At 33.5% G+C, this 27893-nt stretch overlaps 1 protein-coding gene across 1 annotated transcript; it reads right to left on the bottom strand.

Moving 5' to 3' along the window:
* Positions 1-22602: 22602 nt before the first annotated feature.
* LOC131060596 (homeobox-leucine zipper protein HOX3) lies at positions 22603-26641 on the bottom strand. The gene is made up of 4 exons (XM_057993887.2): positions 26491-26641; positions 26020-26396; positions 24535-24614; positions 22603-23233 (listed from the first exon to the last, which is right to left on the bottom strand). The coding sequence occupies exons 1-4, from the start codon at positions 26585-26587 to the stop codon at positions 22915-22917; spliced, it is 873 nt and encodes a 290-aa protein (XP_057849870.2). The 5' UTR covers positions 26588-26641; the 3' UTR covers positions 22603-22914.
* Between the last annotated feature and the right edge of the window lie 1252 nt (positions 26642-27893).

A 27893-nucleotide genomic window follows, 5' to 3' on the forward strand; every position in this document is an offset into this window, starting at 1 on the left:
AATCGAATAACCAACGTAAAACCTTCATTTGCCAAACCACTTGATATACCATTATTGCTGAAACCCTATACCGATGCAGTCTTGATGGTACTCTCCTTCGATGTCTAGAACAGGATGAGATAACAAAGGCCTTGGAAGAGGTACATGAAGGAATTTGTGGAACTCATGCAAGCAGTCCGTCACTAGCCAAGAAACTCCTACGCATTGGATACTATTGGCCATCTATGGAAAAAGACTCCTAATATTTTGTCAGAAAGTGTAAGAAATGCCAAGTTCATGGAGACCTGATACATGCACCAGCTCAGGAATTGCAACCAATCACAACACCATGGCCTTTTTGTCAATGGGGCCTTGACCTTGTGGGTAAAATCCATCCATCTTCATCTAACGGCCACAAATTCATTATTACCGCCACCGAATACTTCACAAAGTGGATCGAAGCTATTTCACTTACCCAAGTCACCGGCAAGCAGATCGCCTCATTCATCCTCAATTACATCATCTGTCGGTATGGTGTACCCATGTCCATTATCACAGATAATGGTCTTCCTTTTAAAAATCAGGATGTATGTGAACTCTGTAAGAAATTTCACATCCAACACCGCTTTTCCACTCCCTATTACCCACAAGGCAATGGTCAGGCTGAAGCATCAAACAAGAACATATTAAGAATCCTTAAGAAGATAGTCAATGATGCCGGTTGTGATTGGCACGTTCAATTGAATCCAGCACTATGGGCATACTGAACTAGCATTTGAACCCCTACAAGCACAACTCCCTACTCATTGGTCTATGGTGTAGAAGCTATCTTACCTATCAAGGTTGAGATACCATCTCTACGGGTTTCCTTGCACAATCTCATCGATGATGAAGCATACAGAGTATCCCATCTCCAAGACTTGGAGCTACTAGATGAGAAGCTACAAGCTGCATACAATCACCTCAAGGCCTATCGGTAGCGCATGAGCAGAAGCTATAATCATTGGGTTAGACCTTGTACGTTCGAGGTAGGTGATCTTGTTCTTCGAGAAAATCCTCGTAAACAACCCAACTGCAAACATTAGGGAAAGTTTGAATCAAAATGGCTAGGTCCATATGTTATCACTGTTGTATTTGGGTTTGGGGCATATCAGTTGACTACGTCAGAAGGAGAACTGCTAGCAGATCCGATCAACAACATGCACCTCAAAAGGTTTTATACATAGGCTGCATAGAGCATCAGGCTCCCATACATACCAGCAAAAACACCAAAAACATTATGATAAATGACCTGAAGAAAATACAAAAACATCAAAATAGTAAAGAAAAATCATGCATCCAAATGGTGAACAACCACTCCGGTGGCACCTTGGATAAGTACGATGGTGAAAACCTGGCAAACAAGCGCCACTCGTAAAGGCTATAACTCCATTGTCTTTCAGGCTTGTTGCAATCACATTTATTTCATACACACATCCATCAAACCATGGCTTCTTATTGATCTGCAATCCAAGATAGTACTTCATGCACCTTGCATCCCACTTTTTCATAGTCAAGTCTAAACTAGGGGCAATGCCCTTAACCTATTGATGGAAGTGGATTCTACATTGTTTTGTGATTCACTAAGTTCTTCATTTCAAAACTATCTCACAAAATACCAAAAACATTCAAAAATGTCTCACAAAATCCAAAAACATCAAAAATCACACAAAAACATGGCACCACATTGTACATACTCATCCGAGCAGATACCAAATAAGCATTGAAAAATACTTGCACGATGATCACTTCTCAAAATCGACCAAACAATCAACATCAACACTCAAACTGTCTTCAACAAGGATGCATCCTTCCTTACCAAAACAAAGACAAGATGACATTTTCTTTGACAAGAAAATTTTGTTTAAGCTATCAAATACTTGGTTGATTTGTGGGTTATTCATTCGTTTATATATATCAGGTTCCTACAACATTGTTTGTGTATCTTCTACAGTTTCTTCTGATGAAGTTCTGGGGCATGTACTAATGGTGTCTACATGGGAAGTTCACTAAGCTACGTGATCTTATGCAAAATACAGTCATAGATGACTACGGCTTGCTGACTACAACATATACCTCGACCATATGAGCATGAACCATTACCAAGGATCCATATTATTTATTCTTTATGTATGTTGTTTACTTACCGGTCCAATGCTCTTTCTTTGGTTCCTCTTACCTCATCCAAATTGGATAAAGGTTTTTGTCTCTTATTACGGTATGAACTTGTCTCAGGATATGATCAGCCCAAGATCAAGGAGGACGATCCAAGTCATGCATGAAAGGAGATGATCCTTGTCTGTTTCGCAAGAAATACTCGGGTCAACTTGATCCATTATATCAAGTTGCTTGTACTAACTTGCTATGTCAAAATCCATGTAAGGAATACTCAAGTCATCTTGAATCATTATGTCAAGTTGCTTGTATTTTCTTACAACATTTTAAAGCTCAATGATGAAAAATAAAGCACTATGGATCGTCATTTCATCTCATATGTATATATTGCATTCTGTTGCATTCCATCCATCCATACATTCATAATAGATGCATATCATTCATACATAGTAATGACAATGGGTGCATACTCTATTTTCCTCTTCTTCCATAGGAATGAGTCATAGGTCCTCCATTTCTTCTATCTAACATCGAACCCCCCCTCACCCTCCCCATCTCGATAATCAACATCACATACCCTACATCATGTCCCAATAAACCTAATCAAGCCACGTTCATCACCATCCATCTCTAAATAGGAGGGATTGTGTTTCCTATCCTAAGTCATCCAATAAGCCAAGCAAGTTACTCTATTTGCACAGGTACCTCGACTCACGCACACCTAGACTATCAATAGATACTCTGATCAAGTATCTTCGGGTCTCAATAGGTAATCGATTATGGCAAACCTAGACTACAATGGGCATTTATCATAATGACCCAGTCTCAACGGAGCTGCTATGACTAACCACAACCATCCATCACACGCACACACTATCAATTGATCAACCAATCAAACACAATCCAACAAACAATTACATCAATTGTTTAAGTCTCAACGAGTATTTTGCTTCAAATACCTTGACTTCATCAGGCAATTACATCAATTGTCTAAGTCACAACAGGTAACTTTGATTCACTTACTTAGACTTTATCCTGTCGAAGCGAACAATTAACATCAACTGTCATGCTTTGACTCAACTGGGGTAGTTTAACCAATTGCACCAGATTGTCCAACCATTTTGATCAATTGTATAGCATCAATCAAAAGAACAACATCGCATTTGCACCGTATCTCCTGCATAACCTACGAGTACTCACTGGCTTGTCATTTCTCCGTATTCACTCTATTTTCTTTCATTCTTTCACCGTTATTGCTAATTTCTTCTATTCTACCTCCCCTCCACTTCTCATTCTTTTTCGAGAGATCGCTCGATTCTTAAAAAAAAATCGCCCCATCTCTCGAGGGGGCATACCACCCATTAAATTAACATTCTTTGGGGGCATTTCTTCACACCTATTTTAGTTTCTTTGAAACGACACGATAAACCACACCGTTTCAAAGAGGGTCAAATGTAGTCACATAAATCTGTCCATTTTAATTAAATAAATATTTCGTATTTATTTGATTAAAAAAATCAACTAAGCCATCAGTTAATTAAATTAATATTTAATTAATTCATCTTCAAATATTTTTCTATTAATTAAATAAATTATTCAATTTATTTTAATTAATTCATTAAACCAAATTCACAATCAATTAAATGAATAAATCATATTTATTTCATTTAATCCCCTTTTCCTCTTTTAAATAAATTAAAAAAATATTTATTTAAATCATTTATTCCCCCCACTTGCATTTTCTTACAAATGCAACTTGCACACATTTATTGAAATAAATTAATTTATTTTAAATAAAAATCCTATTTTCTCTCACCCACCAAATCCACTTGCATTCTTAAACCCTCTTCTAGATTCTTCTAACCCCTTTCTAATTAACCTAATCCATCCCCTAATTATTGTCACATTCCTAAGCAACTTGGAGTCACTTCTCAAAGACTTCAAAGTCTTTGAAAAGCATTTAATGCTTTGTGTGTTCAACAATTTAACCTCTAAAATCTTATATGACCATTAATGGTTCTTACATAACTATTTATGGTTTATTCAACTTGCACTCATGTGTCTCCTCAAGCATTTATTGCTTTGACCATGGTTATCCCTTTTGCCTTTGCACAAGAGTTTATCCATTGGATAAAAGCTTTATTCTTTGAATAAATAATTTATTCATTCAACCTAACCTTGACCTTAATTCCCAAGTTAACTCTCAGGTCATGTCAAACATTTAATGTTTCCTCCCTCTCCTCTCAACCTATCTCACATTGACACTTGTCATCCTGGGATTGGGTTGAAAGCCATCACATGGATTGAATATCATTCAATCCTCACCCTTGTTGAGATTACTCAATCTCAACCTTCCATTGCTCCATTTTTCCTATAAATAGAGCCCATTTCTTCATAATCCAGATCTTGAAAACTTGTATGCATCTAAGTTATAGAGAATTTTAGAGAGCATTTAGCATAAATCACTAATATCTTGTCATTTTGGTTTAAAATAAATTATTTTAACATCATAGCATCTAGCATTAGCTTTTTATTCACATTTAAAGTAAATACTTCAATCTCAAACCTCCATAAGCATCCATAGTGCAAAAAGTTGTTGAGAGCTACACTAATTTGGAACTTGGAGAGGAGAGGAACAAAGGAGAAGGAGCTAAGAGCATGTTAGGAGGCATTTGGAGATGTCTCATTATATTTACTTTCCTAGTTAAATATTCTCTCATGCTTTTGGTATCTTTTTGATATGCTTGTTTAGGATAATCTTTTGTTGCTAACACTAACGTTTTGTTCTTGTGTGTGTGTTATGTATAACTTTTTAGTATATTTATTGTAAAATTCTTGTAATTTATTTATTTACTTGTCATTTGTAATTTTTATGTATGACATATTATGTCTTTTTAAATTAAAACAAATATGAAAATAAAGTGAATTATATATGTTTATTGTTTGTCTATCATTAAAAAAAATAGTAATTATAAATATAAAACTTGTTTACAAATGATTGCTTCACATCTTATCTCTTCAACATTAAAATAATTAAAATGAACAACATTAAATTGTAATTAACTTACATAATAATTATAAAAAATATATTCTTTATTCCATACATTATTTTTTACCAATTGATAAATAATTCTAAAGATGAAAAAGTTTCAAGAAACAAAATCCTAATAGCAATCATACCTTCCCCATACTTTAAAAAATACTTAGAAATGATATTATAATTGTCTCCTTTACTTCTGATTGCTAAAATCAATGCATAAGAAAAAGGTCAGTAAAAATATCTTCATTAAATCTTTAATTATTTTAAAAATCTAATATTGATTTTTTCTATAATTTATAAGATCTTATAATAGACCACAATAATATTATATAACCAAAATTCATTATGGTAAGCATCCATTTATATTATATAGGACAATCATTGATGTCACCATGTTTTTAGCTAGTTAAATGAGGGTCTAGGAACCTATTTTTCAAGTATATAATATGTGTTCTTTTCTTACTACATTAATTATAAAAAAATCTTCAATAATTTTAAAATGAACTGAACTAGGATGTACATGATAGCAACAATCCATTTTCACCCCTTCATCACATCCACTAAAGTTTTCCATCATTAGTGTTAGATATAAAAAGGTGATTATCTTCACAATAAGCAATAAAATATATATAATATTTGAAATTATTAACCCTATAATATGAAGTAAATATTTCTATTTTAGTTAACTATTATAGTTTTTGGATTCAATATGAAAATGGTTTTATTAGAAGAAAATATATTTTTTAATTAATTAGGTTATTTTTTACTGGCATATTTAAACTTTTTTAGGTCATGCGATTTTTTGTCTCAGGTCATAAAATAAGAACACATCATGATCTAACTTGATTCTCACCTAAAATTTCATTTTGAATGTATTTGTCATTTATTAATATTAATTCATCATTATTATAAAAATGCACATTCGTTATTACTCATTTTTTACATCAATAGTATATTTGTCTTCTATAGCTATTTTTTTTTCTCTTTTTAGGACAAGTGTTTGATTGTAAGTGATGCTTGGAAGATATAGGGAATTGAGAAATCAACTTCAAAATGTATTAAAACATGACATTCCAGGATTTCTCCATGATCTCCGGTTGTTCATTCCAAACCTTATCATACAGTTGGCACTTATATGTCCATATCTTCCACAATATTCACACCATATCCTTGTATTGTAATCCCATGGTACTGCAGTATATTGTCAGTTAAGATCTGTGTGAGTTCGGTAGCTTCTAGTATTTGCTCAGTATGAAGACCACATATAGTTTTTCTGCTTAAACCAACACTTCTCGGTATTGTGTCCATATGTATTGCAGTTTTTTGCAAAACCCCTTGAATTTTGCCTTCTGATAATTGCTAACAGACTTTGTCCTACATTGATTAGATGTGTGACCATAATTATTGCAATTGTAACAATAACCATCAGACCTAGTGACATTCGGTTGCTTACCTTTTCTTATTCGGCACATGTTGGCAGTATGTCCTTGTTTTCCACAATAATTACAAATAGGCTTCTTATCTTTCAACTTATCTTTATTTCCAGCCTTCTTTGATGATTCTCCTTTCTCGGTAGTGTTGATTCCTTTGTCGGAAGAGTTGTTTCTTTTGTAACCGAGTCTAGCAGATTTGTTGGGTGATCTTATGTTTAGTTGCTCATCCAACATGTTTGATGCTTCATAACTTTTCTTCAGTGTTTCTTTTGACTTCTTTTCTGCTTCAAGTTCATCGGTCAATCTTGATAATTCAAGTTCCAATGCTTGATTCTCATTTTCTTTTAGATTTGCTTCATGATGTGCATAACCCAATTGATCAGACAGATTATGTTGAATTCCAGTCATCCTTGTGATTTCATCATTCTTTTCAGACACCAATGCTTCTAGCTATTGTTTTTCTCTTTCTATATCTCTTATGTTATCTTCAGTTGTTCTCTATGCATCAAGATTTTCAGTCATCTGTGTGCTAAAATACTCATGTTCCCTTTTCATTGCTTTTAGTTGATCATTCAGTGCTTTGTTCTTTTCTTTCAATTCTACAATCATTTCTTCAGACTCTTCTGATATGTTGTTCTCAGATGATGTCTCAATTTGTTCCACCAACTCTTGTGAGTCCTGTAAATCATTAGATAATCTTCTTCTGACTTTCAGTGTTTTTTGCATTTGTCTCTACATGTCTGCAATCGCTTGATTAGCATGATCCAATTCTTCTTGAAGATTCACAATTCTGCATGATTGTTTATAGCCTTCCATTGATAGGATCTTTCTCTTTAGGCTGTAAAACCCTTTTCCAAGAGTAGTGCTCTGATACCAATTGTTAGGTCCAACTAGGAAAGCTAATGTATTGAGAGGGGAGGGGTGAATCAATACTTCAAAACTTTTCTTCAAAAAAAATCTTACTGATAAACATAAACTGTGTATAGTTGATCTCATAATATATAATGCTAAAACATAATCATAGAAATAACATTCATACACATTTCACTCCATAACTCAAATATTTTGGTTACGCAAAAACTCTTTGTTAGAGAGAAAAACTGCAGTGGGGATGGCACCCACAACTTCACTACTACAATAATAAAAGTTGCTCGGTTAGAGCTACATGTTTAGCTATTTCTGATAGCTTACCATGTTAGGAGTATCAAGATCTTTAGATCTACCTTGCTAAAGGATTTTACAAACACTTTTACAAAATGTTGTACCTGGTTAAAGACTTTACAATTTATAGACTTTGTTAGAGTCTTTTACCTTGTTAAAGGTTTCTATTACAACTCAAATAATTCAATAAAAAATCTTTACAAATATCTGCAACTTTACATCTGAAATGTTATAGAAGACTCTATGTGCTCAATATGAAATTACCTTACTCATAGCATCCCTCGGTAATTGATAAATCAACTCGGTGACCTCTTCTGTATACTCTGTCCCTTAAACTATTTTCTGAAAAACCTTCTCGGTGACCTCTGAATATCTCTATCACTCTTCACATCTTATCTTCTCTCATGATTTTCATTTTCAAATCATCAATTCATCAATCTTTCCTCTTCTTTTAGATACTCAAATTACTCTGTATATATATAGATCTCTAAGACGGTGATCTTGTTCATACATCGATCATACAAACATGTTTTATCGAATGAATAAACATAGAAATTATTTCATTGGATAAACTTCCTCAAAATCATACAAAATCTTTGAATGCAATTTCCTATGTAATAACGGTTTCCTGTTCTCGAATCTTGTAACACGTTTCCACATATGTGTCTAGATTCATTGAATCTGGTAACATGTTTCCACTCGGTTCAGATTAACTCGGTATACCTTCTTTGTTGCTCGGTAGGCATAGGAACTTTACTCGGTAGGTAGCTCGGTATCTCTCATCTCAGTGACTAGCCTTTCTTCTGTAACCGACAACCTTAGTGCATATCGATTGAATATTTCGGTAGTATTAACCGACTAGAGTATATAGGATGACTTTGGACATAAAACTAATGACAACTTAGTAAATAGTAATAGCTTATTCCCAACTCTCCCTTAAGCCACACTCTAGATGGATTTGCTTTATTATTAATCTTATAGATCCAAACATCTTTAAATAGTCATGACTATGCTTGACAAATATTTTGGAGTGTGATTGAATATAATTTATATTTTTAAAACCAACAAATTAACTCTTTTATGTTATTACTGAATAAAAGTTATATTTTTATTTATTTATTTTTTATCAAACAAAGCAAAACTACATAAGAGATGGGACATCTAAGAAGACTACAGAAAAATGCAATACATTGACTAAACAAAACAAAAATATAATAACTAGACTATGTTTGAACAAATAGAAAAGGTGTACAAGACTATATATCGCCAAAAATAACTACAATATACTTTAAAGAGTCAACTAAGAGTCTTCCTACATATTCTAAAAAATCACCAAAAAAAATTATCAAAGATCCACTTACCTTCCAACAGATTCCAACTAAATGTCATAATTAACAATGCCATCCATAATATTAATAACAATAAATTAATTAATTATACCAACCTTCTACATGTAAAATTTATACAAATACTTTTAATCAATCTTCATATACATACAATACCTATTTATCTATCTTCTAATCCATATTCAATTATGAAACCTTCCCTATCTTCTAATCCATATTCAATTATGAAACCTTCCCTGCAATTTCATCTAAAAAGGATTCCATTCCACTACAAACTCTAGACTAAGTGGAAGGAAATTCCTCTGCAATTTCATCTAAAAAAGATTTCATTCCACTACAAACCCTAGACTAAGTGGAAGGAAATTTCATCTAAAAAGGATTCCATTCCACTACAAACTCTAGACTAAGTGGAAGGAAATTCTTCTGCAATTTCATCTAAAAAAGATTTCATTCCACTACAAACCCTAGACTAAGTGGAAAGAAATTCCCCTGCAATTTCATCTAAAAAGGATTCCATTCCACTATAAACCCTAGACTAAGTGGAAGGAAATTCCCCTACAATTTTCCCTGTAAAAGATATCATTCCACTACAACCCCTGAATTATGATGAGTGTTCCACTGAATGCACAAATTGGCCAACCCTAAATTATGATGAGTGCTCCAATGAATATACAACAAGTTGGCCAATTCTACAACTCAAAATTGCTTTTGCTTTATGACTGGCACTTCAAAACCCACAAACATCATAATCATAATTTAGACAAGGTTGTTTTCATAGAAAAGAAATTCCCGTAGACAGAGGACATTAAAGATAAGATGTTCCAAAATATTGAAGACAAGGCATTCATATTGCATGGATAATGAGAGACAAGACAAGTTCAATGTTGTTATATTTGAAGACAAGGCATAGACATTGTAAATCATTCATATCACCCCCACCATATTCCCTTTTTTCCTTCCCTTTTGGAACTTAGCGAATGTTCAGAGAACCTTATAAAAGTAATAATAATTATTATTATTTTATGCCAACTTTTTCCTAACCTAAAACATTCTACAAACAATTATTAGGCCGTGGACTACAATAGTGTAATATTATAAAGTCCAAAGCACGCGTGCGCCATTTAAATTATAAAAAATATTACTTTTCAAAATATAATTAAAAGGCCGACACCCGCTCAAAATCTAAGGCGGTGGTCACATGGGAGAGCGAAACTCCCAACATCATTAAAAAGTTTGTCTCCTAGCCGCCTAACTTATTATAATAAAAAATGTACGTAGATATGACCATGTAGTTGTTGCTTATTGTTTACTGATATTTTGTTTAATATGGAAAAAATAGTATAAGTGTCTATATATGTCTGTATGATGTATGATAAATTATTATGTTTTTCAATAATTTGTGGACATACAATTACAATTAAGTTTGTTTATTTTTTAGATAAGGAATATATGAATTTTTAATTTGGTTCGAATCAGGTGAGGTTATAAATGAAAAACATTGTCCTTGACATAAATGTATTAAATTTATGCTAGTAGTCAATCATGTTTGTCTAGTAATTTAGCTAGGGTACATAGGTTACGAGTACATTGGTTCAAGGAGGTTTTGGAACATGAAGTCATAGGCGTGAACACCAACAACTTCAATGTGAAGGTTTAAAATCGTGAGCACATTAGATCGCAAAGGCACAATGCTTGCGGTTGTGTGTCTAGCAGTATAGTTGGGGTGGACAATTTACGAGCACATTGGTCCAAGGAGGTTTTGGAGCATGAAGTCATACACGTGAACACCAACAACTTCAATGTGGAGGTTTGCATTTGTGAGCACAATGGATCATGAAGGCACAATGCTTGCGATTGCAATTGCCCAATAGAGTTTTGATCCGTGGTGGCTACAACAAGGTCATAATTTAACATCACACAATGCTATGAATGACTTTTATTGATTATTTTTTAATTTTGAAAATATTTTCATTTAATGATATTTTCTGTATACTTTATGTGAATATAAAACTACGCATAATATACTATATTTAAAATAAATATATAATTCCACATCTAAACTCTAATTAACATCAAAAGAAAAGAAAAAGTAGCTTGGTAGATATAATTTCAATGCCTTGTGCACATCACACACCAAATGGACTACACGACATTAGATTATATGTGAACTCTTAATTTTTTAGTGTATCTAATTTTCTAGAATATAAAATTTTCAAAGCTAAAGAACTCTTGTAAGTCACAAGAGAATTTTGGACTTCTAATATACAAGAAAGAGCTTTATGTTATGTATATTTTTTTAAGTATATTTATTGTAAAATTCTTGTAGTTTATTCATTTTCTTGTCATTTGTAATTTTTATGTATGACATATTATATCATTTTAAATTAAACAAAGTATGAAAGTAAAGTGAATTACATATTTTTATTATTTATCTATCATAAAAAAAATAGTAATTACAAATATAAAACTTGTTTACAAATGATTGCTTCACATCTTATTTCTTCAACTTTAAAATAATTTAAATAAACAACATTAAATTGTAATTAACTTACATAATAATTGTAAAAATATTATTCTTTATTCCATACATTATTTTTTACCAATTGATAAATAATTCTAAAGATGAAAAAGTTTCAAGAAACAAAATCCTAATAACAATCATACCTTCCCCATACTTTAAAAAATACTTAGAAATTATATTATCATTGTCTCCTTTACTTCTGATTGCTAAAATCAATGCATAAGAAAAAGGTCAGTGAAAGTATTAAAAAATATATTCATTAAATCTTTAATTATTTTAAAAATCTAATATTGATTTTTTCAATAATTTATAAGATCTTATAATAGACCACAATAATATTAAATAACCAAAATTCATTATGGTAAGCATCCATTGATATTATATAGGACAATCATTCATGTCACCATGTTTTTAGCTAGTTAAATGAGGGTCTAGGAACCTATTTTTCAAGTATATAATATGTGTTCTTTTCTTACTACATTAACTATAAAAAATTCTTCAATAATTTTAAAATGAACTGAACTAGGATGTACCTGATAGCAACAATCCATTTTCACCCCTTCATCACATCCACTAAAGTTTTCCATCATTAGTGTTAGATATAAAAAGGTGATATCCCATTATCTTCACAATAAGCAATGTACATATATAATATTTGAAATTTATATTAGCATTATAAGGTTAAGAACATCATATCCAAAGATTTAGAAGTGAATATTTCTATTTTAGAAAAATATTATAGTTTTTGGATTCAATATGAAAATGGTTTTATTAGAAGAAAATTTATTTTTTAATTAGTTAGGTTATTTTTTACTAGCATATTTAAATTTATTTAGGTCATGTGATTTTTTGTTTCAGGTCATAAGATAAGAACATGTCATGATCTAACTTGATTCTCACTTAAAATTTCATTTCGAGTTTATTTATCATTTATTAATATTAATTCATCATTATTATAAAAATGCACATTCATTATTACTCATTTTCTACATCAATAGTATCTTCATCACTGCCCCTGCTACTCCTAAAGTTAGGGATTATAAATTCATCCTTAATTCCAGTCTTCTTTTGGACAATGATGTCCTGGCTGCTATCCAGATCGTTAGTGGTATTAATAAATATAACCTTCGACATTGTTCTAACCTGGAAAGATGGTTGTGTAATATCTCTACCTGGAAGAATCTCCTTCAAACTATCGGCCAAAAAAGGGCCAAGGATTACAGATTTGTTGAAAAACAGTTAAATACCAATCTGCAAATTGCTGAGAGTAACATTCAGGACAATCCTGTTGACCTCGATCGGTTATCTCAGGTTATGGTTGCTAAAGACGCCCTTAGAATCCACCAGCAAATTAAGATTAGGGGTGCTAAGATTAGATCCAGGGCTCATTGGCTCCAAGTTGGAGACAGAGGGTCAAAATTTTTCTTTAACCTTCTTAAGCACAAACATTGTAAAGAAGCTATAGATAAGCTCTCAATAGACAATCAGGATGTTTCCGATCCTTATGCTATCTCTAATGCCTTTGCTGACTTTTACAAAGCCCTGTTCTCTTCGGAAGATTCGTTGGAGGCTGAAGTCTGTAGGGATAAGTGTAAACCTTTAATTCCTGGCAAGCTTGATTCTAAAGATATCTCTAATTTATCTAAATCCATCTCCATTGTTGAGGTTGAGGCTGCGGTTAAAGCCCTTAGCAACGACAAAGCCCCGGGCCCGAACGGTTTTCCGGTGGAATTTTATAAGGCTAATCTAAGCTGGATTAGTAAGGACCTTCTTGATCTTTATAATGAGGCTATTTCTAAGGGCTCTCTTGGCCCAGATATTAATCAAGGTATTATCAAACTGCTTCCAAAAGATGGCAACAAGGCTCTTATAAAAACTGGGGACCTATAACCTTGCTTAATGTCTCCTATAAAGTTCTTGCGAAGATTCTTGCTCTTAGATTAGTCGATATCCTGCCTAAGTTCATTGGTCCCTCCCAAACTGGTTTTATTAAGGGCAGGTACATACTGGAGAATCTTATCACCAGCTGGGAAGCCATGGACTGGGCTAAAAATTCTCACCAGAACACTGCCATGTTGCTTCTTGATTTTGAGAAGGCCTATGACAGAGTCGAATGGAAATTTATTCTGATGATGTTGGAAGCATTTGGCTTTCCTCCTTATTTTTGTCTTGTTGTTCAAACTCTTCGTAAGGACGCCTCTGCGCGTATTGAAGTTAATGGAGTTCTTTCCCCCTCATTTCCGCTCGGTAGATCTATCAGGCAGGGTTGCCCTCTAGCCCCTGCCCTTTTTGTCATAGCCTCTGAAGCCCTGTACTATATCCTCAAAGACTCCTCCTTGTCTCCCGATGTCAGAGGTATATTTCTTCCCAACGATGAAGAGCTTATTAATTGCCAGTTTGCTAATGATACGGCTCTGTTTTTTGAGCTTACTGAAAATAATTTTAAAAATCTGCAAGGAAAGCTTGATGTTTTCTGCTCTGCTTCCGGTGCTCGTATTTCTCATGCCAAGTCAATTTGTCTTGGTTGGGACGAGCACCCCCCTGAGTGGTTTGTTAATTCCGGATTTCAATGGGGAGGCCCTAACAAAACTGTCAAATATCTTGGTATCCCCTTTTCTGTGGAGCCTACCCTTAAGAATATGTGGCTCTGGATTAAAGAGAAGATTCTCAATAAGCTTAATAAATGGCATAATAGAACTCTTTCTTTGGCTAGCAGGATTCAAGTCTGTCAGAAAATTTTGTCTTCTTACAGTATTTATTATTCTTCAGCTTGGTTGTTCAGTAATTATCAGATTCAAGAAATTCAAAGTGCCATAAGAACCTTTCTCTGGTCTGATGGTAAAGGAAACAAAAAGCAGCATGCTGTTAAATGGGCCTGGTGCCATGCTAACAAGATCCTTGGGGGGCTTGGGCTTAAAGACCTGAAAACCCAAGGTATTGCCCTTTCCGCCAAATGGATCTTTCATTCCTTGGAGGGTAACAGCCCTTGGAAAGTGCTTGTCAGGCATAACATTGAGAGAGGCTTTCCCAAGAAAGCTAAGTCTTGGAAAAACCTCCCTTTCAGTGATCTTCTTTTAGGTAATTTCCCTGTTGCTGTGCAAGGTTCCTGTGGTCTTCAAATCAATATGGAAGGCCTGGGAACATGTTAGGGATCATATCTCCAACAAGGACTGTTACTTCAATGATCAACTCCACGGAGAAAGATCTATTTGGTGGAATTTGGTCATCAATGGGAAGCCCCTTGCTTTATCCCAAGGATGCTCTGCCAGATCTTGGGCTAAAAAGGGGATAAATCAATTTGTGGATTTGTTTGAGGATGGTCTCCTCCCCTCGTGGGATGCCATTAAGACCAAATATGACATTCCTGACTCTCAGAAGAAAACTTACAATATGATCCTTCAAGCTGCTAGAGATCTCCCCTCTTTATGCCATGTTGATTCTCTTAGACATCTTAATTGCAAGTGGCCGGGGGGAGTTGTTATGGCTAGCCTCAAGGCCAAGAACATCTACTCTGTTATTAATCAAACTAATGATATTATTGTTCATGTGAACTCTGTCTGGTATTCTTCCTTTGATACTAAGATGTGGAATAAGTTGTTTCAGTATTGATGGAGAAGTCCTATTGAGCCAAAAATTAATTGTTTTAAATGGCTTGTTCTGCTTGATAAGCTTCCTGTTAAAAGCTTTAATTCTGATTCTGACTTGTGTAGCATTTGTAGACTCCCAGAAACTGGGAGACATATTCTTTTCGATTGTTTATTTGCTAAAGAAATTTGGAGTATGTTTGGTGTTATCTATCCTATTACTGTGAGCATTCTTGACATGATTACTGGTTATATATCTGGTCTTCCTAAAGATTCGAATCTTTTTTGGAATATACTGTCCTCTAACATTCTTTGGCAGATATGGAAATGCAGGAACGAAGAGAAGTACCAAGGTAAGCCAAGGGCTCTTACTGAGTTTTTTAGGGAACTCACATATTTTAAAATCTTTCTGCAGGTTCAAGTCACCATGATGATAGAGAGAAAGAAGCTGGAAAGATTTCTCAAGACTGGTCACGCGTCCTTCTACTACTATGAGCTAAAAAATGGATACCTTTGGCGGAGATCGCTGGAAGATCTTCACGCCTTTGACCAAGCTTATGACAAGCTCAGGAAAGAAATCAGGAAAAATGCAAATCCCAGGATGGAAGAGCTCTCCTTGCTGTCTCAGGTTCAAGCGCATAAGAATATAATCTGGATGGAAGGCCCCCAAGGCTGGACTGGCTGGGTCGATGATTTCTATGATATTCTTCACTAGTTGGTTATCAAGTACCTTTATGTATTGAGCTGTTTATTCTGTTACTCTGATTTTTTGGCAGCAGTCGGAGGTTAATCCTCCCTGAGGGACTTCCTTTTGAACTCTATTGTACTTTTTTGTTCTCCTTATGCTTAATAGAAAATAGTATCTTTGTCTTCTATAACTATTTTTTTTTCTCTTTTTAAGACAAGTGTTTGATTGTAAGTGATGCTCAGAAGATATAAGGAATTAAGAAATCAACTTCAAAATGTATTAAAACACTAGATTTGCGATTCTTTTTTGTTTCTTTTTAGATATGTCCTTAAGTAGTCAAATGGTGAATCTTGGAGAAAATAGACCTCATCGTTGTGTCAAGAATATCTAAAAACCCCTAATATTGCATGTCTAATAATTGAAATTTGAACAAAAAAATTATGAAAATTTATAACTTGTGGGGCCATCTAGTATAAATTTTGGTCAAAAGAAAATAAAAGTAGCAACATTAAAGTTTTTTGATGTTTTTTTTAATCATTTTTGTAGCACATTTTTGGGTTTTTTGATGTTTTTTTTTATTAAATTGTATATAGATTTTTCAATGATTTTTAAAGGTTTCTAGTGGTATTTTTAGTTTCCTAATATTGGTCTATTTAATTTATTTTTTTAATTATCAATAGTATTTTTTGGTTGGGCCCAACATTATCATCACCTATGCAAGTTCATTGGTAGGGAGGCATTGCTTAAAAGAAAACCATACTTAACCACTAGTGATTAATCACCAACATCTCTTATTAACACCCACCTCCATCACGAGAGGTATCTTAAAAATAAATTTTCAAGCTATAAACTAAATTTAGCAGTTCAATAAGTAGTTTTCATCCACTAACTAGTTGTTTCTAATTAAATAAATAAAAGTATTTATTTAATTAATAGAGGAAGGGCTAGATAAATAAAATAAATAAGATATTTATTTAATTTAGGAAAGGAGGTGAGATATAAATAAATAATAAATATTTATTTAGATTAGAAAGGAGAGACTTAGTCAATTAATTAAATAAATAAAAATAATTTTTAATTAATAGAAGACATTAGGATAAAATAATTAATTAAATAATATAAATTTATTTAATTAAAGGACAATTTTAGGTGTTTGTAGCATTCACTTATTTCATCACATCTACTACTACACACAATGGTAATGTCATTCATGTTAGTTGTGGGGTTAATCTTGTTAATCAATACGCCTATGTTACAGGTCCTCCTCCACCCTTCCCTTTGTTTCTAAAAAATGTCCACCATACTATCAACCAATTCTCTCCACCATTCACCTACCATAATATCCCATCACCTACATGCAATTCTAACCCACCTTCACACTCCAAATTCTCACAAATTAATTCACCTACCAATTTTATCATTAACCAATTTTTGCAAAATGTGTCTTCATTACAACAATAGTTAGCCAACACAAGACTTGAATTCAATCTCAACCAACACTTTCATCATATTGCATATGTAGCCCACTTTCATATAACATTCTAAATACCCATCCCACAACACATTGAGACACCAAATCTTGAGAAACGCAATGAGAAAGGAGACCCTACCACTCATGTGGCAAATTTTACTACTTTTATGCAACGATTTCATTCTTGAGGATGCTCTTCTTGTAAAATTCTTTCTTAGGTCATTGAAAGCTACGACCTTGGATTGGTTTTTTTCTTTACCTAGTAATTGAATTAGCTCTTTCTCACAGCTTGTTAATCAACTTATAAATTTTCAAAATAATATTGGAACTCAAGTAACATTAATTGATTTGGTGCATTGGAAACAAGATGTGAAAGAAAAAGTGACTAATTTTATAGGTAGATATCAAACTCATATTCACAAATTTCTTATTCTCTTCTAGATGCTGATGTGCAAAGAGTTCTTATTAGAAATTTACAATTGCAAATTCGAGATAAGATATTGTTAATGAAATTTCTTTCATTTACACATTTATGCACAACCCTTCGTGATTATTGACTTTTAGTTAGTTAATACGACCTCTAGTTGAGGTTTTGAATCACTTACTTTCATGTCTACACTTCTTAAGAGGGTGAAGGGTGTATAATTTTCCATTTGAAGGGGTCCTTAACATTTTAAAGTCCCTCAAAGTGACAAGCAATTAGAGCAGGCACAACTTGGTTGACACCTAGAATAGACACATCCATTTCTAGATCTTCAGAGGTCAAGTTATTCTATGAAGATAAAAAAAATATTTGGGACACTCAAAATTAGAAATATTGAAGTAATTTTTACATTGAATTCTCAAGTGATTATAGCTATGATAGGATAAACAAAGTGATCCAAGCCTTTTCTAAAAAAAAAAAAGAGGTTTTTTTCTAATTGTCTAACTAATTTTTTTGATGGAGGTTCATCCACAAATTCATTTTCGCTACCCAATACAGAAGCATTGGGACACAATCCCAACCTCATCTCTATTTACGTCAAAATCTTGTACTCAACAAGACTTGATCCTTGGTCGGATCATCAAGATCCTATCAACTTCACCAACAAATCAAAGACCCATCAACATCTAATGAAATTTTTAAAAATAATATATGATAGAAAACTCTTTGAAACATCCATTAAAATATAGATTCTTAGATACTCAATTTCCAAAATTTTAAAAACATTTAAAAATTTCAAAAAATCAAAAGAACATTACATACCATATCTAAAAGTCTTGTTGTTTGGTCCACAGAGATTCATCTCACATGGAAACGTGAAGAGCAAAAAAAAATCCTTAGCCTGCAAGTAGTTTCCTTGTGTCGCCATAGTTAGGTATGCAGTTGAAATACTTTGTTTTGGGAAAAAAACAACTTTTTTCACAAAGTTCAATGAACTTGAAAATCCTTTTCCATAATGTCAACCCATGATCGAGTCTTGCAGAGTAGACAGTTACGCATTATTATTGTTCACTAGATGGGGACATTTATATTTAAAAAATATATTTGAAAATAGATGATGTGGCATACTTTATTATTTAAGTGAAGCTCAATGAAGTAACAATACCCACAAAGAAATAAATCAATTTTAGATAGAATGTTATTTGAATAAATATTAATTGGGTTTGATAATTGGATTAAAATGTGTTAATTGAGATTATAGATAGTTATATATCAAATTGGGAATGGCGAGTCGAGATTTTGTTTGTATTTTGTATTATGAATATAACTGACCTTATGTTTTATAACAGAGACATATTAATGAAAAATTAGATTTGAAATATTGATTAGAAAGTCAAGAAGATTAAACTCTACATGGCTAATCATCTAGGAAAAAATGGCACTAGTGCAAGCTGATTAGAATACATGATCTCGTCTAAAATTTGCAATATTCTCTTAAAAATTAATGTACTATCTTTTTCTTGCACCTTGGTCAACACTTATGATTGAGTTGATGATATAAAGTACATGAGATTGTAAAAGTGGATGCTGACTATTGATGTACTCTGGGAAGGTTGGTGTAAGCTTTCAAAATATCAAAGAGACGTGTGAATATGTTGTTATCTTGGTAGATAGTGTATGTGTTATAAGAAAAATGTTCTTCAAATATCTCTTGTAAATAAGCAACCTAGACAATAATTTAAGTCCTTTTAGGACCCTTTTAAGAACATAAGCATGCATATACAAATTAATCAATTCTACGAGGAACCCCTTAATAACATATATAAGTATGCAAATTATTTAATTCTAGGAAAACCCCTTAAGAATATAAACATGTGTGCAAAGTGATATGAAGCACATGAGAAAAGTGTCAAGATAAACTCTTTTTGCTCTACATTTTTCCTAACTTGGTGTGTGTACATACACAACAAAGTATAAATAATTTACTAAAATACCAATGTTGATATTTAAGGATGTAGATCTTTAAGTAACTAAATTGTTGGTTTGAATGTGTGTTATTAGCCCTTGAAATCTACATAAACATTAAGTATGAAATTAGTAGTATCACCCCCCCTTTGTTTGTGTACTACAATGAAGTACTCATAAATTAAAGATATTAAAGAGAGAGAATAATGTTGTAACTAAAAAATAGGGTGTAAAAAAGCATGACGTGTTAATATAAATGTTAGGTGAGGAATGCGTACTTGATGTGTCTTTTCCTTTGTGTATGATAAATGTGTATCAAGGTACATACGAAAAGATTCATTGTTCTTTGGAACTAATTAAAAAGATTAAAGAATAAAATCCATAATAAGAAACACTAGCCAAGTCTTAGTGAAAAGATCAATTAAAAAGAAAAGCACTAGCTTGCCTCCAAGTGACAAGATCAAGTTAAAAGTATAGAAAGGAACATGGGCATGGAAAAAACATATGTAACACATAATGAAGATTACACATAAGAGATTAGCTAGTAAAAATATACATCCTTTTAATTCATATAACCCATGTTGGGATTAGCCATTAAAATATCATGTTGCATAAAGGATGAAACCTAGTCATGAATTATTCCCCTACAAACAAAAGTGTTACATAAAGATATAACTAAAGTGATGCATGATTCAAAGAAAAAATTCTAATTCTATTTTATGACTTTCATACCCAAGTGCTTTAATTTTGAGATATATTAGTGGATATTTGCTTGTGTGTGCTTTCTTTAAGTGTATTATGCGATATCCTTGTGTGTAACTTCAACATGAGGCACATGCTAGACATGTTTTAATATATTTATCATCAAAACCAACATGTTCATCATCACTAACATTGAAAAGATCCTTATCCATTTCCATTTTATTAGACTCATTGTATGGAGATAATAAAGATATTGTGTTTGTATTATAATGAATAACTCCAACTTGGATCACCATTTTGTCAATAAGATCTTGGAATTTATGTTTTTGTGTGATTCATATATTGTAGTGTGCCCTTGTATGTAGTGATAATCATAAAAATTCTATCATTGAAATAAAGAGAGAGATTTGTAGTTGTATTATTTGGCTTGTTGGGAGGCAAAATGATAAGTTTTTGTTGTAAGTGTTGTTTTTGGAGGATCCTTAAAACTAGTGGACTCTCTATTCATGCTTAAGCTCTTATTTATATCTCATGGTTAATATTTTCTAGGTCCACCCTCATTTCCCAATTTTCTAAATTTAAAATTCAATGACAACTCATGAGACTAAGGAGGAGGCTACACATACTAGGATGCATAAGTTCATGTTTCAATAGGCAAAGTTTATATTTTCATATACCATCACAATTCTTGATAAAAATTCACATTACGGTAATGTGAAACTCATATTAGCAACCAAAATTTGAAACCTTAGCACATAGTTCTTGAATTTATCATTATCCACTTGTTTACAAGCATCTTTATTAATTTTCATATAGGGCTCAATGTTGTGGTGAAAATGAACAATAAAATCAAGTGAAAATCCATTCAAAGCTTTATGTAAACAATCTAGAAAGTAACTGCAGAAAGAGAAGTGAATATTAAATGAAAACTTGATACATTAAAGTTTAGAGAAGGTGTATTTATACAAAGCATAGGAGAAATTGCAAGTAATCAATTAGAAAATGAGTAGTTAGAAATTGCAATGTAAACTAATAATACACAGTTATAGAAACTACAAATGGAATGGTTTGTAATACGCTAATATTCCCCCCTTTATTACATTGCCCCTACAAATGCACCCCAAAAATAACAAACTTCACCTTGCCAAGGGACCCCACCTTAAGGCTTACATCACAAAACTTGCTAATTATATAAAATAAATACATATTTTTTAGAAGATCTTTCCTTGAAGAACCAAATCTTGAATCAAGTGGAACTCCACCAAGCTACCTCGTGACCCTTGTAAAGATGTAACTCCAAGTTGAATTCTTGAGTTCTCCTTTCCTTGAACTCCTAAATCATATGCTCTACACACACAGGGTATCACCAAGTTGTCTCTTGACTCTTGTAAGAGTGTAATTCTTTATCACAATCTCACGAACTCTTTGGGCAACAGTTCATATTGAGTTCAACACCAAACCCCTTACTTGTCTCCAAAAACCAAACTTCACAATACGTATATTCTTCAAATCTGTCAGTAGCTACAAAGAAATCAAAACAAGATATTTAGTCTAGTTTTTCTTTATAAGATCGTGTTTTTTTAAATTAAGTTATATTTATTTTAGATAAAAGTCTTTTTAATATAGTTCTCTCAATCTAAATTTCAATTTTTTTTAAGATATTTTTTAAAATTTGATTAATCTTTGTCAATTTATATATAAATTTTTAAAATTTTATCTTTCAGCTTTATATTTAAAAACATCATATTAAATTATTATCATTTATTGAAACACAATCACACATCTTAACTTTAATCTCAAATCAATCAAACTTAATTACACCTTCATCATGTGTTTGATGTGCCCATACTTCACATACTTTTGATGTATGTACGTCTCTCACATGGAAATTAATGATCTTCCCTTTATTTATAGTACACTCCCACCAAAGTTTCCTTTCTTTAACCATCAAATTCTGAAATAGAGAAGCAAACACATAAAAATATATATAAAAAATCATTGAGAACAAAGGAGTAACATGTGTTAATTAGACTTCGGTTTTATGGATGAACTAACAATAACCACATAGAATAAGTAAGAAATATATTGTAGCATACAAGTTATCATTATCATCCAAGCTATCCAAGTTAGGGTATAAGGTAAAATAGCAATGCCCACATGAATTACTGTGCAAGCTTTATTCATTCTAAATGCATGTAAGTGCTGGTTGGTCTCCTTACCAAAAATAAGGAGACCAAGTTTTTTTACAGTACAATGTTTACCATACATGTATATATTTCCCTCCAGTAATGACTTACAGAGCTCATATATTCCTCCAGTGAAAGTTCAGACTACAAGTAGCTGCTGTACTTCTTAACAGAGAGTTTGCTCTTTCCAAAAATGGATGCATATACATATGTGTGTATATATATATGTGTATATGTTCATAAGAAAAGTGATGACTAGTTTAACAGGCTGCAGATGGCTGCCTGAAGTTAGTGACATAGTAAGATGGCTTAGCAAAAGTGAGAGCCCTCTTGTCAATGGTGGTTCCCATTCTTTCACAGGAAGGACACATTGTAAGGGTGGCTGCTGGTAATGGCATTGGCATTGGCATTGTCATTGGCATGTATAAGTCCTGAGCACTGATAAGACATGCAGGAGGAGCCACTTTTATTGCTCTCAGCTCCTCCACCTCTCTCTGCAACCTCCTGTTCTCTTCTGTCAGTGATTCACAGCAACGTTTCAGAAATTCACAGTCCACTTCTGTCTGCTTCAGCTTAGTCCTACAAACATACAAAACCCATGTTATGTACATACAAAACCTCTGTCTAAAAAAACATAGTTTTTGACAAAATGGGTGACATGTATGTTAAGAATATAACAAAACAGTGTATGTCATTTATGAACAAACAAGTTCAGACATATCGATAATGGCCAAGAAATTATTCCACATGCAACTAGACTAGGTGGTCTGCAGAGCAATCATACACAACAATCCGACAAAGAGACTTAAATGCGCTACTTCATTCTCAGGAAAAATATACACATTATTGGACAGACCAAATACAATGAAAATTTCATGGAAGCTTGTAATTATGAACTGCAAAAGTAGGTACTGCACACAGAAATTTTATTGCAAACAAGTATAGCACCACCCACCAATTTAGTCTTATGAGAGATAGCTGTTTCCGATTGCCCTTCACATGTTGATTGTAATAGTAAATACTAAAGGATAAAAATCCATATATTTTTTATTATAAAATCTCTCTCTGTCTGAGATAGTTCATCCATGCTGGAATAGATTATGATTGTAGTAGCAAACATTAAAGGATAAAAACTTATATATTTTTATTATAGAATCTCTCTCTCAGATAGTTCACCCAAAATTCTTTAAAAGAATATTACAGATAAAAAGCTTCAATACTGTCATAATTATAAAAATTATCTTAAAAACGATGAATAACGTTCACAAGACCAAAGCAACCTTCGTAATCATGAAAAAAATATCTTAAAAACCTTATCTTAATAACGATGAATAACATTCACAAGATCAAAGCAACCTTCAATACTATCGTAATCATAAAATATCATCTTAAAAACGATGAATAACATTCACAAGACCAAAACAACCTTCGAAAGAGAACTAAACCAGTTGATGAAGTACTGAGAGTGAACCTACAGACTGTTTGAATGAGGGGGTCTAATACAGTCCAGTATAAAATACTGGACAAAAAGAAAACCCTTAAATGTGAAACCCTAACTCACAGAAAGACAAATTCTTGTGTTAGTCATTTGTCTGATTCTTCTTATATAGCAAATATATAACCCTTTGGGTTTGGAGCTTGACATGTAGCTGTAACACGCCGCCCAATAATAGTGAGGTCTTTATACCAGAGGAAACTTATATAATAACAGTGAGATCTTTCCCAAGGTCAGAAAGGCATAAACTTTGAATTGTTCTTAGGTTTTATAGCTTCAAGTTCTACTGTTATTCTCCATTCCTTGGATAATTAGGTATACTATTGTGAAAAGAAAAGAGAGTGAAAAGAACGTATATAGTATGAGTATGAAGAAATTTACTGACCTTGCTCTACGGTTCTGAAACCATACTTCAACTTGGCGTGACTTGAGGTTAAGTTGCTTAGCCAACGCGCTCTTTTGCTTCTGCACATACCCACAAACTAATTATTAATAATTACTCTTCTCTAACAAAAATCAATTATACTTCTTGAATTCAATAGAAATCTATACAAGTACATAAAAATTCTGATTAACAAAACTTGGATGATTAATACACCTGCACGATGAATCAATGGTTATATATACATATATAACCATGGGATAAGAGCCAAAGAAATCCATGTAATGGTGATATATACATATATAACCATTGAATAAGGGCCAAAGAAATCCATGTAATGGTGGTATATACATATATGACCATTGGATAAGGGCCAAAGAAGTCCAGTATTGATACACGAGGTTTGTGCGGTTCATTTAAATGGGTCAGGAGCTTGTGGAAAAAACTATGTGGGTTTAGTTTGTATCAGCTTTTCAGGCGAGAAAAACTACGAGAGTTTAGTTTGTATCAGTGTTTCAGACATACTGCAGACTAATCATTGGAGGAGAAAGAAAAATGTCAGAATGTAATCATATTTTGTGATGAGTTTTATTAGATCACTGGCAGAAAACCAATTAATATAACATACATATGATATGACTGAAGGTTAAAGACCGATCTCGCTTTGGGCTTATTGAAGTGGTGTGGTGGATGGATGGATGGATATACACACAATTGGAGGATGGATATACACAGAATTGGAGAATTTATTGGACTTCTGGATAACCCGGGGCCTAACAGCTGTTCAAAATTGATTCAGTTCTTTCTCAAAGTGAAGAATAAACACTCCAGAGGTTATCCTTCCAGTGGGAGAATAATTCTAATGAGGGTATCTTTTGGCTCAGTAAATTTTGATGAGTTCTATCATTTAAGTCCCCTATACCTTATGCTTAGTGCCAAGACTGAAGAATACCCTTTAGCTGATGAACAATTGATCTATTTGGACCTGGTTGAAGTAAGGAGAGGATTTTTTCAAGTATAGTATATATTTGGTTTGGTGTCAAGAATGGAAATGGATTCTTTTATAATTGAAGATATCAGAATATCAGACGATTTGTTTGTAGGTCTACAAATAACTTACAACGTATGGGACTCCCTCTCTCACCTGAAAAAGAAATAATAATTATATCAACGTCTTGGGGCATTCTACTTCAACATCAAAGGATTCTAAGGTAGAATCTCGCATACCCTTACCCTTGTAAACACTTATAACAGATGAAACTAGATAATTGATGTAGTTGGTCTTAGTGCCAAGGACTAAGTCCCTTAGCAGCTACATAGGTAGACTTGGGATACCTTATAAAGCAGATGTACCTCTCATCCCATATTTCTAAGTCCCAAATTAGGTGAGCCTGTGAAAAAGAGATTTTAGCCAAGAATTTCAGGCATTGTATTACAACCTTTGAAACATTTCAAGAAACCAAATTGAGCTATAACAAAAGCTAGTACCGGATTGAGAGTGTGGTGCTCTCTGAAACTTTCTTCAAGAAGAGCAGACTGCTCCTTGGAGAGCCTGAGTTTCTTCCTAGGAGGAACTCCTGGGCCATCTCCCTCCTCTTCCTCTTCACGACTTGCAGGGGCTGTATATACATGAATTGGGGCAGTAATGGTGGTGGTGGTGGTAGTAGTATGATCATGCTCTTTATCACTGGTATTGCTTAATGGTGATAAAAATGGAGAAACAATGCTGACAGCAGAGGAAGACCCTCCTGTTTCTTCTTCTAATTCCTCCTCCTCTTCCTCCTCTCCTGATGGCAATCTGTTAATGTCAAAATTCCTCACACACCCACTTTGGCTGCATGAAGGATCACCCACCTGTGCCATTTCTGCAACCATACAGGCATATACACAATTAGTATCTCCCTCTGCACATATCAGAGAAAAAAACACATCTCAAATACCCCAAGTCCAACCACACACCAGAAACTGCCTCTGCAGCTGCTGTAAGCTCCACGCCAGGCTTATCTTGTGGCCTTGAGAGGAACATATTCAGTGTGTATATGCCGGATGGGGACATATATACACAAAGCCAAAACCTGCTGCAAGGCAGTGACCGGCGCAACCGGTCGCCCAGCTGCGGGCAGGGGCAGGGGCAGCAATCATCCGGTGTGTATGCAGGAACCACGCCGGCCGACAGGGTGCGTTCACGTGAGCAGTGTTGTGCCGTCCAATTAGCCGCCACTGGGGCCCACCAGGTGGACACGTGGCGTTTTGTCGTACAATAATGGGAAGATGCGACGCTGATATCCCGGCACAGTTTGCCGGAATCTCGGGCTGTCGGCCAGCAAGGGAGCCGCGTGAATGATTGGCATGTAGTGTTTGCCGGGTAAATGTGGTGTTTTTGTCACTTCACAAGTCAAAGCAAAATACAAGGTGGTGGGACTTTGTGTTTGCTTGCATATTTTCCCAAAGACCTCAACAAAATATTTATTATTACCATGACCCACCAGCATGATAAGGGAAAAGGGGCTGAAAAAAGCCCTTGTTTGAGGTGCAATCATGGAGTCACTAGGGAATTTGGTGCAGATTATGATGTTCATGTTCATGTTCATGATATGTTCCTTCCCTTGCCTGGAAGCAATCAACCCTTGTCCCCCAACTCATGTGCCCATGTCTTCTTAGCCTCTCAATCTGACACCTGTCTCTACAGTCTAAAATTAATTTAAAAAAATTGAAAGATGTTTGATTGTAATTTGGAAAATTAGCTCAAAAATTTGAGCACTAATGTCAAATTCAAAGCATGCTTATAATTAGTGTCAGTTTGAATAATGATTTCAAAGCATGCTTTTATTTATATGATTTTCTTTCTTTTTTTTTATTAATTTAGTTTTCTTTTCATCATTGACTTGGTATGGTTTTATTTTATTTTATCTGATTTTGACAATTCATAATTGTATTATTTAGTTGTTTCTGGATTGATCGTGTGAATTTTTTTGCATCAACGTCCTGGATCACATTTTGTGATCGATCAACTTACATTTATACATCTCCTAGCACTCTCTATCATCGTGATGGTAGATCACAGAATGTGATATGAAATGTTGATGCAAAAAATATCACACAGTTGGATCCAGAAGTGGCTAAATGATATGGTTGATCTCTCTCTCTCTCACACACACACACACATTTATACTAGGTTTGCGGTTATACACAATTTATAACTTTTTTGGCTATCTTCATCTGGATGATGGTTCAAGGGGCGTGATCTTAAATGTTGATGCAAATCTTGAACATAAATGAATCAAAAACAATATTCTCATGGATTGTGGAAATTTCTTATCACTAGTTAAATAATGATATTCTTATTCGTCAAATTAAATGAA

Source organism: Cryptomeria japonica, chromosome 2, assembly GCF_030272615.1.
Source record: "Cryptomeria japonica chromosome 2, Sugi_1.0, whole genome shotgun sequence".
In the NCBI taxonomy this organism is placed as follows: domain Eukaryota; kingdom Viridiplantae; phylum Streptophyta; class Pinopsida; order Cupressales; family Cupressaceae; genus Cryptomeria; species Cryptomeria japonica.

Excerpts from the sequence above, each read along its gene's own strand:
- LOC131060596 (XM_057993887.2), bottom strand. The coding sequence starts at position 26,587 with ATGTCCCCATCCGGCATATACACACTGAATATGTTCCTCTCAAGGCCA. Across the intron at positions 24,615-26,019 it reads AGCACCACACTCTCAATCCG|AAGCAAAAGAGCGCGTTGGC; the intron begins GTACTAGCTTTT and ends GGGTATGTGCAG. Across the intron at positions 23,234-24,534 it reads TTTCAGAACCGTAGAGCAAG|GACTAAGCTGAAGCAGACAG; the intron begins GTCAGTAAATTT and ends GTATGTTTGTAG.